Source organism: Rhipicephalus microplus, chromosome 4, assembly GCF_043290135.1.
Source record: "Rhipicephalus microplus isolate Deutch F79 chromosome 4, USDA_Rmic, whole genome shotgun sequence".
NCBI lineage: Eukaryota > Metazoa > Arthropoda > Arachnida > Ixodida > Ixodidae > Rhipicephalus > Rhipicephalus microplus.
The window spans coordinates 22,392,267-22,407,104 of record NC_134703.1 but is presented as its reverse complement, the minus strand read 5'-3'; the positions used below and the strand labels follow the sequence as shown (position 1 = coordinate 22,407,104).

At 41.7% G+C, this 14,838-nt stretch overlaps 1 protein-coding gene across 4 annotated transcripts in view; it reads right to left on the bottom strand.

The window, feature by feature from the left end:
• csul (protein arginine N-methyltransferase 5) overlaps positions 1-14,838 on the bottom strand; it is an 81,242-nt gene that overhangs the window by 23,950 nt on the left and 42,454 nt on the right. For all 4 annotated transcript variants that reach the window (XM_037422533.2, XM_037422534.2, XM_075892291.1 and 1 more), the window contains 5 exons: positions 12,679-12,762; positions 9,819-9,890; positions 8,695-8,772; positions 5,630-5,685; positions 716-838 (listed from right to left, as the gene is read on the bottom strand). In XM_037422533.2, coding sequence (XP_037278430.2) covers positions 716-838; positions 5,630-5,685; positions 8,695-8,772; positions 9,819-9,890; positions 12,679-12,762 — 413 coding nt within the window. The remainder of the gene's footprint in view (positions 1-715; positions 839-5,629; positions 5,686-8,694; positions 8,773-9,818; positions 9,891-12,678; positions 12,763-14,838) is intronic.

Below are 14,838 nucleotides of genomic sequence, written 5' to 3'. Positions count from 1 at the left end.
TTGCACTAGTGGTTCAAAAATTCAATTTTTGCGTGGTTACACTGGACAGGTGGTGCCATCTAGCGGGGCATAGTTGAAACAAAAGCATCTGCAATCTCGGAGCCAATGGAGAGAAACTGATCAATTGTTGCTGCTGCGGCTCTCCCTGCTTTCGGTCTGCTGCTACTAGCGCATTAAAGCCGGGCAACGTTGTGCACGGCAACAGTGACATGAGTCGGTCCAGTCGGTCCGCTCCTTGTGGCGGGTAATTTAAAGTACACTAATCCGATGCGGACCACTAAAACAAGATTTTATTTCAAAATAGGCGCTTCCTTGGAACAAAAGTAACACAACGAGCTTTCTGGACTGCCATTTCAACAATCAACGTAGGCTTAACAGTTGACTTTAGTGTCCCTTTAATATGTACCTGCGAAGTTCCATTTGAGTACTCAGAAATTTCATACTAGTATTAGGGTGTTGGCACGCTCCCGTTCTTTAGTGCAGCATGTACTTATGCTCTTTATTTGAATACAAAATCTATAACTGCCATAGTATTTATAAAATTCTCAAAAAATAACTAATCAGCTTGAACTGGTTTAGAGATTTAATTTAGGGTCCCTCTAATGAGAAGAATGGTCGGTTACATCTGAAAACATGGTATATGCATATTCATTGTAACAGGAATGTACTGTATAATCAGTTCCTAAAAAAGAATTAAAAGAGGTATGACACTCACGTCTGCACCGCGTTGGGGTTCTTTTCAATCGCATAGATGCGAACCTTTTGTTCAGCTGACTCAGCAGCGTGCAGTGCAGCTCTGACAAGAGGACCTCTTCCAGCACCCACAACCATGAGGATACTGTAAGCAGCATCAAAAAATCAAAAGCATTGTTTACATTAGCATAAGTTGAGCCTTAATAAAACAAGGTTGCTAAAAATTGCCATTTCACTATTACATTACAGCATCCTATACAGACGGATTTCACAAGGAGGCCGCCATTTTTTCCGCCGCAGCGCCGTCTAGAGTGTGCGATGTTTCGCCGCCATGTCGGTGTGTGGGGATTTGCGACAGTGCATGCAGCGCAGCATGTGCACTCATTACACAGAGTACTGCTGTTCTTCGTGGTACACGGCCAAAACACCGCAACACTTCGCGAGTAAGGCGCAAGTAAGTAATCGCTAAGCTGTCAGCTTCGAAACGACTGAAACAAAAAGCAGCGGATACACACGAGATGTTACCGCAGTGGTGCCAACGACAGACAGGAGGCGAGTAAAATTTCAATGCATTTCTTAAGCAGCACATGTAAATGGGTAATTGGTTAAAATGTTTTGTCATAGCAGCCCCTGTGGTGTTCTGGGAATATGCAGTCGCGTTAAATTTTCGGACAACTCTCGAAGTAATTGGTGAAACATTAATGGAGACGAGCAAATACGCATCGCATTGTCATGCTGCACTTTAATTGAGCGCATTAGTCTTGAAAATGACTCTCGGGTTTCTTTGCCGTGATTGCTGTGCAAATTAATGTAATCCTACGATCGCTAGCAGATCATCTGGTTCGACTCAGAACGTCACAACACAAAATTTATGGAACGAAGGAAGCCCAAACACCAATGCCTGTGTTGATTCATGTTGTCCTCGTAGTCAAAAGCTTGTGTCTGATCGTTGTGCAGGATAACAAACGGATGGACAACGAATGAGCTTAGACTTCCAAGTAGAAGTAACACAAAGACAAAATAAAAATAAATGTCGTAAACATCTGGAAACACAGCATGGCATAAGTCAAACTTCAGAGCGAGCAGCCGCCACTGGCGATACAGAGAATGCGAGTCCATTTGTGGTAACATAGGTGTCGTTTCTTTCTTTTTGCATCACGACGAACACATGTGTGCAGGTACCGACCTGGCTTCAACGATTGTAGGTCGATTGTTTAACGACAGTGAGGCTGCCGCGACGACAAAAAAAAAAAAAGAATGGTTGTCACAAGACTGCTTTAGTTATCGTCGCAAAATTGACAAGTCGAGAAATGAGGTGCTGCCGAAACAACCCTAAAGGCACGTTCCTGAGCCAAAGAACACTTATGTCAGGCAGGCCTTTCTTCTATGCCATTTCGAAAATACTCATTCAATAATCTTAAAATTGCATGCATTTAGATTTCGGTAACCACAGGAATTGTAACTCATGTGCTGTTACATAGCAACTCGGGATGTTGAAGCTACAGCAGAAGAATTTGGGGCAAAACATTTTCTGGATTAACCATCAGCTTTGACATCGCTTCTCTTTGCTACAGATTGAATTCACCAGCAACCCACCAGAATAAAAAACTGGTATCATGAATTAACAGCCACAAGGACAGACACAACATATAATGGAATATTTGTCGGAGGAAAAGGCCTGTGACCCAAGGAAAGTCATTTTGAAGGAAAGTACACCTCGCATGTCTCGGCTGCCAGCCTTTTGTGCTTTCGATTGTTGTTGTCGAAGCCAAACACAGCAACGAGATAGCCTGTTGACCTGTTCTCGTCCCATATTTCGATTTTTGGCAGCAGAACTGCATTAACGCATAAAAAAACGAACACATTCACCTCTCACGCACCATGCAAGCAAAGCGTGGTAATTCCCACACACCAGTGGCGGGAACCGAACGATCAGTGGGTAGAGAGAGGCACGAAAATGCATCAGTTGAAAGCTACACTCATCCTTCTCGTGAAAACGGTCTATACAGTTAAACTCTGTTAACCGAAAACTGTAAAAATTATAAACGAAATCAAGTGAGTGGAGTTAAGACAAACAAAATCACTGAAGAGGTCACAAAAAGGTGCCGCTTTTGGCTGTAGCTGCAAGTGAAACAAAATTATGCCATTTGTTTTTATTGATTCTGAAAGCTCATGTGCAATAAGTAGGAAAAGTTTAAGAAATATGAAAAATGGGTTTCTATTTCTCAATCGTCAACAGAATTTTCTATTTTATGCTATTTTCTTGAAGTCAGCCCTATCATATTTCTTTATTGAAAGCTGATATTACTATAAGCATTGGCAGTTTGAGACAACCATGCCGAGAAAGTAATTCAGGTTTGTTGTCACTCTGCCCTATGCCTTTTCTGAATGACCAGCAAAGTAGGGAAAAAACCGTTTCTTGGGTCGACTTTAATATAAGATAAATATACGTACAGCACGCAGATACACTAAAAATAACTGAACACAAGTGAAAGCATGCGTTCATATAGCCAGCTAAAGAAATTTGAGCTACGCAGCTTCACTCTATTTTGTGTAACTCGTCCCCAAGTCAGAAAAAAATAGCAGAGCAGGTAAGTGCGGCACTCCACCTCTTCCATCATTATTGATTTCCGCTGCTTAGAAAATAATTTTTCCGGTATTTCCGATTGCAGAATTCTTCTTTCCACTCATCAGGCATCACGATAGAAAATTTGGAAAAAAAAAATTTAGGAGGTCAACCGGTCATACTTTGTTCGATCAAGGAGGTTATACTAAAAAATGTTTGCAATGACGGCCCTGCATACCAGCCCATCTATGAAAGTGAAGCCGCAACGGCCATATTGGTCAGGGCAAGCAGGTGGTTACTTCTTTGTACCGCCGTAATGCTCGGTGTGATTGCGGCTGTGTGTTTCGTTATAGCTACTAAAGCACGTTTATTATTCTTAGGAGGCAAGGAACTGTGGGAGTGACTTTAATACGCATTTTCTTTCATTTTTCTTGTTTAACAATTACAGTTTTAAGCGTGTTGAAAAATGGTAGTCGGGGATATCAATTCGCATTATATGTTTATACAGTTGCCTGATGGCAGAAGTACCGTGTGAGACAGGCGGGTAGTCACGGGGTAGCACACCGGGCTTGTGCCCCTCCCTAGAAATTTTTTTTCACTATGGTATGCAGAGCGAAAAATGAACATGTTAAGGAAGTGCCCTCCATGAAATAATGGAGGTGCCCGCCAACCCCACCCGGAAAAAAGTTTTGACTACGCCCTTGGTGTGAAGCTATGCAGCGAAAATAAAGTTTCGTTCACACACAATCATAAGCCCTTGGCGAATAATAGTGCAGTGTCTGTGCGAACTCTTTTTATTATTCTGGAGGGATTAGAACTTTCTTGGAATCTCCTGGATATCCGGAGAAAATGATGCTTGAAAAACTTCCAATCCTTCATCCGATAACATGTTCAGCTCCATTACCTGGTCAATGAAATCCCGAGAAGCCTCAATACGTTTTAAAAGACCCCGTTTGTGCACTAAAATGTATTGACCTTCTTTTTCATCTGTTGAACCTCTTGTGCCTGTATACACGCCTGCATTCACTTTGTGACTGTGCCACTCCTTCGAGGGTAAAGTTTTTTTGTTTTGTTTTTTTTTGGGGGGGGGGGGGGTGTCGGCAGTTTCATCAATGACAAACGCTTCAAGTGAAAATGTTTTTTTTTTTCTTTTCCCGACTTTTCAGAGGCGGTTGTTTCTTATTCAACTAAATAAAGAGGCATAATGCAACACCAGAAATTTTGGCATTTGGACTGTAGTGCTCATGCAGATACAAGAAGCTTAAAATCCCAGAAATGCACAGTTGGTGCTATATTTACTATCTTTAAGCTCTATGAAGCGCTCACTTGTACGAAATGCACTCAGTTACTGGCTTTTGTAGGTACACCAGAGACGGTGCAAACATGGTAGCGATGTTACGAAGCTGCACGTCTCGTTATTTACTTTGTCTTGTTATTTACTGAAAATGGGTCGTCATTCTTATTTGGCGCTTCATTTTCTCGCCTCAGAGTACGCTCTCATGTGCTGCGTAACACGATGTCCTTGGAATCCTGACACGTACACAAATGATTCAAAGTGTCTCTATGGCATCCAGACGCAAAAATGAAATCTTTGTACACGCGAATGCATTCGTAGTCGCAAACACATTCGAGGAAAAGCGAGCGAGCAAAGCCCGCCTATACCTACACATACAAAATTATGTCCGGTGTTCGCTACAGACGACTCACGCAGCCAAAAGCTACGCAAGAGCCCAACGTCGTCTCGAATAGTGATCACGGGCGTGTTCAGAACCGTCTTGTTCAACTAGAGGCATCACACGCAACATCACTGGTGCAAAAACAATGCAAAAGCCATGGACGCAATACGCCCATTAGTTTTCTACTCTGAGAAATATGGCAGCGCATTGGCATTTACCAAGGAGCACATCTGCCACTCCAGATGCTTTAGTATAGTATAACCTCCTTGGTTTGATCTTACATGAAATCACCCCATAGCGCAAAAAGAAAAAAAAACAGTTTCACTACAAGTGTGAAGCAATGAATGCGATGGCAACAAATTAGAATGTTATATTACGTGACGCTAGCAGCTCATTTCCTAAGGAAACATGGCCGATACAGTGAGTGAAGCAACAGCTGTGCTGCGTGCGATTTCAAATCAAATTTTGCAATGAGAGTGCAACACACAGGGTGCAATGAGCCACCGGCTGATCACCTTTAAAAAAGACAGGATACAGCTTGCCCAACTGCAGGTGATCACATCTGGTAAGTCATGGTGAATCGAGATTTGCAAATGAGTAACACAAAAGCAGATGTGAAACAATAAAAAGGATCAATGTCAATTGGGACACCTGACACAGCAGGATAACTAATATTCAATTTTCAGCCACTCACATTTCTTTGTCCTTGCCAGCTTCAGCACCTTTGTCCATGAGAGCAAGGTGGATTGCCTGTAAGACAATGCCAGCCAGTTCAATTAATTTGCACAAACACAAAGATAATGACTGCTACGAACAATGAACTGCCACATCACAAAGGTTAGTTACTACCCATGTAGCTTCCACCTTGACTTGAGGTGAAAACCCGAGTGTTCTTTAATCACATGAGTTGTGAAACTCTCTGTAGGCCTTATGTATCAAGATCCGAAATCGCCACTGGCCGACATTGCGGCAATCTGAAGATTGTTGTCTCATCTGTTGACTAAAAAATAAATTAATAGACTCTTACGGAGCCAGGACTACGTGCAGCATTGAGCAGCTTGTGAAAAGTTTATAGCAATCTAGTGTATTGGATCACTGCCCGCTGATGGCACGACCATATGCAGGTCTTTGCGAAATTGCCCATGGGCAAGTCTGGGTTGTTAAAGGCAGTTTCATAACTGGTATGATCGAAGAACTCTTGTTCAAACTGAGCAAAAAAAAATGAGGACAAGAGGAAAGAGTGAGCAAGACACCACGAGCATATCTTGCTTATTCATTCTGCCTGTCCTCGTTTCTGTGCAGTTTTCAACCACAGTTAAAGTGTGAACTAACTAGCACACCAGAATGTCCTATTATAGCTTTCACTGATTGCCAGATTCCAATTATATAAGAAGAAGAAAGAACAAAGAAGATGCAGTTTTAGCGATAACAAACTGGTGTATGATTTACTAAATTCAGAAATTTCAGTTCCAGAACCACAATACGATTATGTGGCATGTTATAGTGAGAGACTACGGTAAAATTTTAAACATCTGGGACTTCCTTAACCTGCACCTAAAGCTAAGGACACACTAGGGGCGCTTTTGCATTTTGTCCCCATGGAAATGCAGCTGCCTAAGATGGAACTAAACACCCAAGCTTAAACTCTGAATGCCTGTTTGCCACTAATGAAATATACATACAAAGAACTACGTCACCTTTTGTTGAAGCGAACCATGTGTAGATGTGAAGCAGCGTGCGCTACCGCTTAACTGGCAGTGCTGTTGACTTGCACATTTCTCACAAAGAGCTTTTGTTTTTGGCGAGTCATGGAAAGGGGGGCGGTGTTAGTACTCGTAAGTGATTTATCGGCACTTTTTTACATTCCACCTTTCAATTTTTTCTTCCTGTTTTTTATATTTTTTTGCTTTGCCTGTGTACACATACGTGCGTCCCAATGTAATAAACTTTAGTTAGAAGAATGCACTGAGTTCTCGTTCTCTCGCTCATTTGTTGTCCGTTTTTCGCGCTGCACTACGTTACAATTGACTTGTTCTAACTCGCCCAACAAGTAACGTTGCTTAAGTTATTTTTCAATCAAGAAGCTTGCTAGCAGACGCTGCCTGCGTCGGCGTTGCAAGGCGAGAGAGGGGGAGGAGTGCACAGGGAGGGATGCCAAGAGAAGGAGGGGGAGCTAGCACATGCTGCCTGAGTCAGCGTTACAAGGCAGGGCGAGAGATAGGAGGAGCTTAGGAGAGGAGAGAGAGGGGAGAGGCGTGCATGTGCTGTAAGGGTGGTCACGTCGCACACCGAATTGAGCTCAACCACAAGACACTACACATGTAAAAAATGTTGAGCACGACACCATGTGCTGCCCATGGTGTCCTCCTCATCTTGGTATGCATGTTTCATTAGCGCAGCTACGCATTCAATAGCTCAGCAACTAGGCCAGGAACAAGTTTTTCAAGAACAAGTTTTTCTCAATTTCGGCTGTGCAAAAAAAAAAAAAAAATCACTCTAGACTACTGTGGAAGGTGTGTTTCACAAAAGGCCCAGGGAAAGCCTATAGAAGGCCCAGGGAAGCCTATAGAAAGAAAAGCCTATAGCATCACTACAAACAGACAACAGACTGTAAATGCCTAAGCTAGAAATGACTTGAAGTACACAAGCTCAAAATGATCAAAACTAGATTATTATAAGGAATACTGATAAGTAATTTACCCAAATATACAGTGCTGTACGATTCTGAGCAAAGTATGCAAGGTAGTCCATTTTGTTCTGCCCAGCTGTAATGGCTAGTTGTGGCTAACAGTGATGTTACAATTATTGCATGGCACTGTTTTAAGCAATGACCCTTTTACAGTGAAAGCTGTTATGAAATCAAAACTTGGGGCGCGTGCACCCTGCGTGTTCACCGCCGCTGCCGGCATTCGTAACCACTATCACGCAAAGTGAGAAAAAAATATAATTTAAAAAACTAAGGACACAATGAAATTTGAACTTCGGTCCCTGCATGCCAGCCCAGTATTCTACCATTGAGCTACGCGGTGCTTGGAACTCCATGCCAAACTGACCTTAGGTAAACTTCATGTCTGGAAAGAAATCGCATCAATGTGTGTAATAACGCATTTAGAACAGCAAAGGAACAGCGAGGCATCACACAATGGGAATAGCGCAACGAGTGTGTCGTTGAACGGTACAACCCAAAACATTTGGGCTAAACAAAATTCTTCATCGTCCTCGGCCACACCATCGAAAATTGCACAAAATTCCTTGCAAGTGAGTAGCAGGTATCGCGCTTCACCAAAGAATGACGAAGGATGGCATAGTGAATGAATGGAATGAAAAAACTTTATTTAAAAAATGCCTGCATAAAAATGATGATTTCTGGCATAGTGGGTACCCTGCGAGTGTGCTAGCAGCAGTTACTCAAATAGTGTTTAAAAAGTATCTGAAAAACTGCTCTTCCAGCTTCTGCTGCGACAGTGCTGGGCACTACGTGCAGGCCTTGTGGTTTTTTATCAGCCATTTAGATGCAATGTGCTCATTTTGGTACAGACGCCTCGGTTATTTAAATTGGAATCGAGCAGAAAGAGTGCCACCATAAAGCGTGTAGTCTGGTCGGTGTTTTTCATGTTTTTGACCCAGTATTATTGCAGACCAAAAAAACTCAAGATTTCCAGAAATGCACTCAAAATTCAAGCCTGAATGGGCTAAACAAGCATATAGAAGGTGTATAAAATGCTCTCAAATACTACATAAAGTAGTATGTGTTCTCACCCTCTGATACTCTGTGTACTTCACTGGATCCTTTTCGAAAATTTCGTACGTAACTGACTCCAGGTTGTCCATCAGGGGCTAGAATTTAGACATTAAAGACATTTAAACATCAAGACAAGTTCAAGTTTTTTTGTTTTTTTTTTCAAACCATGGCATACACCATATAACTAAAGTTTAGTAATATAAGTCCAAGTAGATAACAATTTTTCTACAAAGAAAGTCTCGGTAATTAGCCGTAACTCCTTTCAGGATTTCAATGAATTCAGCACTATTATTCTCAAGAAGGGCGTCAAGGCGTAAGGCATGAATTCCTATCAAGTTTTCATGTTTATGCAGAACCAAACGTGCCTGTAAAACATCAGTAAGCATGAACACCATCTTTTTAGACTAGCAGCGCGGACCAATGCTGTGTTTGAGCTTTCTTTCGCTAGTGTCGGGAGCTTATGGCACACAAGAAATTGTATTACGTGATCAGTTTCTGCTGGTGATACTTGGAAGTGTCACGCAAAAACTCCATGTCTTCACTTCAGAAATGGGAATGCCAAGGACACACTTTAGGGCCAGCAGGGCGTGCAAATTTAAGGACATGAAAAGGCCTGGCTTGACGATGAGTTTAACAACAGCTTAAATTAAAATAAGTTTCCATTACAAAATGGGCAAGCACAAGTTTGGGGTGCTCAACCTGTACTCAGGTAAACTTACATTCATGCAAATATGGTACAGTCGAACCCCTTTATAATAGACATTGTTATAAGAGATACCAGTCTGCCTACAGTAAAATACAGGTTAATAAGAAAATGCATATGTGGTACCCTGCTTATAGTGACATCTCATAGAAAAGACAAGAAATGCTGCCCAGAGCATGCCTCTAATAAAAGGGGTTCAACTGTATGTATCTTTTTTTGAAGTGAAATTCTGCTATCAGACAGAAGGGTCAGACTAACATATAACTGCAATTACCTGGACCCAGCAAAATATTGTCATGATTATATCATCTACTGTACCAGCATCAACCAGTGTTTATTTAATCGAAGCTGCACAGCCAATATTTATTCTGACCCAAGGTAATTAAAATTGTTACTTTCTCATATCAAAAGAGCAAAAGTAAAGAAATACTATCACACCTGAAGTGGTATTTGCAGATAGTCTTCAAACCCTTTGGAAAATTCACTCAAAGGGTCATCTGGAGGCTGTGTCTGGAAAGAAAGTAGAAACCAAGTTAAAACACATGATAGACTGCAGTGCTATCAAATATGAAGAGCACAATCAAGCCAGCGTCTCGTCTATTTTATCAATGCCAGCCACGTGTGCCCAATCCAGCTATTCCCCACCCTCTCCTCTAGCTCTTTTTTGCTCTCGCCCATAACCCAGCCTTCGCCTGTGCTTTGCGGTCATGGGGAAGAGAGCCCTTCATGCAGTGCCTCATGACGGGAATATGTAATATGAAGTTTTTTGGTTCAGTAGTGTACAGATCCGTGTGACGGCGTCTCTCATTTCTCGTTATCACAAAATTGGCGGTCACACTGGCTCTGTAAGTGATGCGGTGTTTTGAGATAGCATGTCGCCGTTCGTGGCGCTATGCAGGCACCAAGTGGAAATGCGTCAAGGACACTGCTGCCTAAGTAGTGCTGTGAGGTGGCGATGGCAATGCTTCGAGCCAAAAAGAAGGAGCACGAAATAACAAATCTGAGAGACGTATGATATTGGAGAGGGACACACGTCTATTACGTTTCCGAGGGAAAGCGCTCGGAAGCACAGGTAACGCAAGCAGCCCTACCCCTCCTCTGGCGTCGTGTCACGACCACTCTCTGAACTAAGGCAGACCGGCGGTTCCCGTTGAAGAGCACGCGTTTGCACTGGCATTGAATGAAATAAAGGAGCCGTTGATCAAGCACTAGGATGAAAAACTAGCAATGCGCATGTACAATCAAGCCCCTTTATAAGAGACAGCGACAACTGGATATAAAAGCCACCAGTGTGCCTAGGAGCCACCAGTGTGCCTACATTGAAACAGGGATTGATAAGGAAATGCATACATGGTACCCCGCTTCTAAAAGACGCTTCATATAGAAGGCAAGAATTGCTTTCTGGTGCATGGCTCTTATACAGGGGTTCAACTGTAATGAGAAGTTTGGATAGTTGAGGTAAAGCGTACAAAAAATTCAGAGCACTTTCTCTACAGTGAAAATGGTAGCTAATGAAGCTGTGACTATGATGGGCCTGATATAGGGGATATTGCTAAAGACGGGGTGAGACATTGCAAGTGAGTTTCAAAATTTGGCTATACAACAGTGGTAATGAAAGGTGTGGGCATACGGGTATAGAATTTTTAAGGTAGCATTTTAAAGTCTCGAGCAGCCTGCATTAGAGCTCAAAATTAGTTTCAAATTGTGCTTAGTGCTCTTAATTCTTTTATTTTCAATTTTTCAACAAATGTACTTTTTCATAAGGATCTACTATCTGCAGAGCATTGTAATTCACCACAAAGGAAGTTTGGTGCTTTACAGAATTGGAACCAAAAATGTGAGCATAGAACAAAAACATGATTTGTTATGTTTATATTCGTTAATGTATTCAAATTGGCAATTATGAATGCTTTCTCTCATAAAAAAAAACTGATGCACCTAGGCTACTCATTCTAGCTCCAGTTATGTAAATGCCACTGCTTTACCAATATGAGAAGTTGTGCCCAATAGTAAATGTACACGAACGCCAAAAAAGTTGTTTTGAGAAAAGTGCTTAGTTACATAAAGTTACACATGCATTTCCTGTCAGCGAGTCAAAATATAAAAAAATATTTTTTAAACCACGAGTGCCCACGTGTCATATATTTACAAAAAGATAAGGAAGTTCTCTATTGGGTGATTGTAAAATCCAAAAATTGAATTTCTTTGCCAAAGCAAGTCTCAACCTACCAAAAATTAATTTATATAAGTCAAACCCACATACATCGAACTCAAGAAAAAATAACACATGATTCGATATATCAGATAATCCGATACAAAACTCCAGTAATTGTTAGGGTTTAACATCACAAAATGATGATAAGCTTATGAGAGATGCCATAGTGAAGGACTTCGGGAATTTCGACCACCTAAGTTTCTTTAACGAGCACCCAAACCTAAGGCCCCCAAGCATTATAGCTTTTATCGAAAATGAGGCCGCAGTGATTGGAATTTGCTCCCAATGTAAGCCTTTCAAACAATATTTCCGTGAAAGTGAATGACTGTTATTGTGAATTCCGGTGCGAGAGTTGACCTCACAACAATGCTCTCGATAATGTGAGGAAGATGCCTTCATGGCAGTTTGCAGGCTTTCTTTTTAATTTTGTATTTTTTCAAGGTTTTTAGTTGGGGATGCGAGGATACATAAAAGGCGGGTTATATGCAAGAAAATGCTATATCGATCATAATAGTGCCTTGAAGTCTTCATACACAGCTGAGCGTACTTATCGGGCGCCAGAAGCGTCAAGTCTGCCTAGGCCTTTAATGTTGGCATTTCTTCAATATCATACTGAGTGTACTTCCTGGGAGTGCTCTACACGGCAGTGACACGTTAGACTTTATAGATTATAGGCAGCTTTAAGAAGAACAGCTAGTTATTCTGTTTTAAAGCATCTATCACATTAAAAAAAACAAGCAGGTGAACGGTGACCCCAAACACAGCCAGCACTAAAATTCTCGCTCCTCCTTGAAATGTTCATATCTTGTGTGTGTATACACACAAACACATGGTGCATGCAATATGCATGCGCATGCTATACACATATATGTAATGAGATTAGACTTTCACCACAGAAATATATTTCTAACTACGCCCAAGCTCTCTCGCAACTCATGGCGGACTCCATGGATGCATATACGCCTGCAAACTGGCCTGAGCATTCACTAGATAATGTCGATGAAAATCTGCTGCACTTACAGCCCACAATGGAAGCAATAGAAGTCTTTGCTCAATGCCAATATACATTTTACTGTTACTTACTTTGTAAAGGTGGTCGACGTACTGGTAGTACAGACTCATGTGCTCGTGACGACAACTCCCGTCAACCAAGAGCTGGCATCCAAGCTGTTTAGCCAAATAAGACAAAAAGAGGGGCACGTGTAACATTCATCAGCAACTCTGCATCTCTTGAAGTTCATTGATTTAAGGAAGCACTGACAGAGGTTTGAAGGTGAGATAATGAGTGTGATAGATTTATGTGGAGGCATACACAACACCTACAAAATATCAAGGGCCAACATAGCCTAGAACATATTTAAAATCAATTTTAAAGTGCACAGCGCGTGACTGAGCGAGATGCAGAACCCCTCGCAATACCGGCATCAACGCAGGGGCAATGTAAACGAACCTACATAACACGTTTGTGTTGGCTGGTTGCTGGCACGGGCTTCGCACTCTGGCTACCTTTGATTTCCTCCTCCATCACTGCGACTTTACATGTGCTGATTGTGCTGTGACATGCTTACCTTGCCCCCACAATTGCTCCTGCTTTGCTTGACGCTCTTTGAACTCTAAACATGAACTGGGCGCTCTAAAAATGTCTCTGAATAAATAACCGTTGCACACTCGTGTAAAAGAGGTCTCCAGCCATGATAAGTTGGTCATAAGCTACCCATTGCAACGAAAAAAAAAGTGCAAAATTTTTGTGTCAGTGCTCCTTTAAGTGTTTCATTTACTGAGTGATGAAAATGGGGTGCGAAATTCAAGTAAGAAATGAACCAGAACTACATCTAAGGCAATTGTTTCATTTAAGTAGCAATTGCGCCTAAAAAATTTCCAGTTGCTAAGACACTACTGTACACTCAAACTTCACTATAGTAAACCCGGATATAAGAAAATATTAGTCATAATGAAGTAAATAAAAAATATTCTTTCATTAGATACAGTGTTAGGAATATACCATAATAACAAATTTTTGGATGTAACGAACTTATTTTCGTGCAAGATGCAACTTTGTTATAACGAGGTTTGAGTGTAATTTGAAACGTGGCTACTACCAGTCTAGTTAACCTGAAGATTTAGGGCACTATATGTGGCAATTGTCGATCCTGATTTCACCACAAACCCAGCAATACGACAATACTATGTAGTCACAAAGCAATGCCCCATAGCGATGTTGTTGACTGATAAGTGAAGGGGGGGGGGGTGATTCTTTAGAAAAAGGTAAGAAAAAGGGGTGTGTGAAGTGCACGATAACTGTCTCTCATGTGAGGAAACATCAACCGATACACTCACGGGAGAACGAGGAATGAAAGGACAGTTAGAGTGAAGAAAAGAAAGTAGGCTAAAAATAAAGGGGGTCGGGGGTGAAGTCAAGGGGGAGAAAGAAAAAAGCAAAACTAGTGTGATAGAAGGACACGCTTCAACGTGGGGAGCGGCTTATAAAAGCCGCTCGGCCAAGCTGGGGCAGATCCAGCGACTCATTTTAGAGGGGGTGGGGTCGCTTGAAGTATTACTAACACCGAAGGGGGCGGGGGGGGGAGAGTGAGGTCGTGATTTTTTTTTTTTTTTAGTAGCACGAAAATCTCAGCATAAATACTGTTAGCACGTGCTCACAGTGGTCCCACTCAGTTATTCTAATTGGTGATAGGTGGCGGACGACAAAAGCACTAAGGAAAGGGGAGGGGGACACAGCATTAAATTACCCTCCCCCTGGATTCGCTACTGGGTAAAGAACCCTATCATCGTCGCTGACAGCTCAAATCTGAGGCAATCTCAGATTTGTAAGCTAACAGCTTGACAAACGATAGGAAATTTTCACTAACTGCATCCATCAACTTCTCAACCTGGCACATTCATGCAGACACATGTGCACACTGAAAATGATAGGGTTTTTTAACTACTGTTGCAAGTTTTCTGACATTGTCATATGCAAATGTAAGAACCCTATCTAAGGCGCTTCTGGCATTACTGTGTTTTTTTTTCTATTCTGCATAACAGCACAAACAAACTGTAGTGTTAATCCATAACACCATAATGAAACATCTTTCACTGAAGGAGCATCACCTTTGAAAGAGCCTCACACAAGTGAGTTTAACAGAAGGTATTAGTGTCCAATGCAGCATCCTTTCTCCACTTCATAAAAAAAGATTTTAACCCTTAAATATGACTGCATGACCACAACTACACGAGGATATAGTA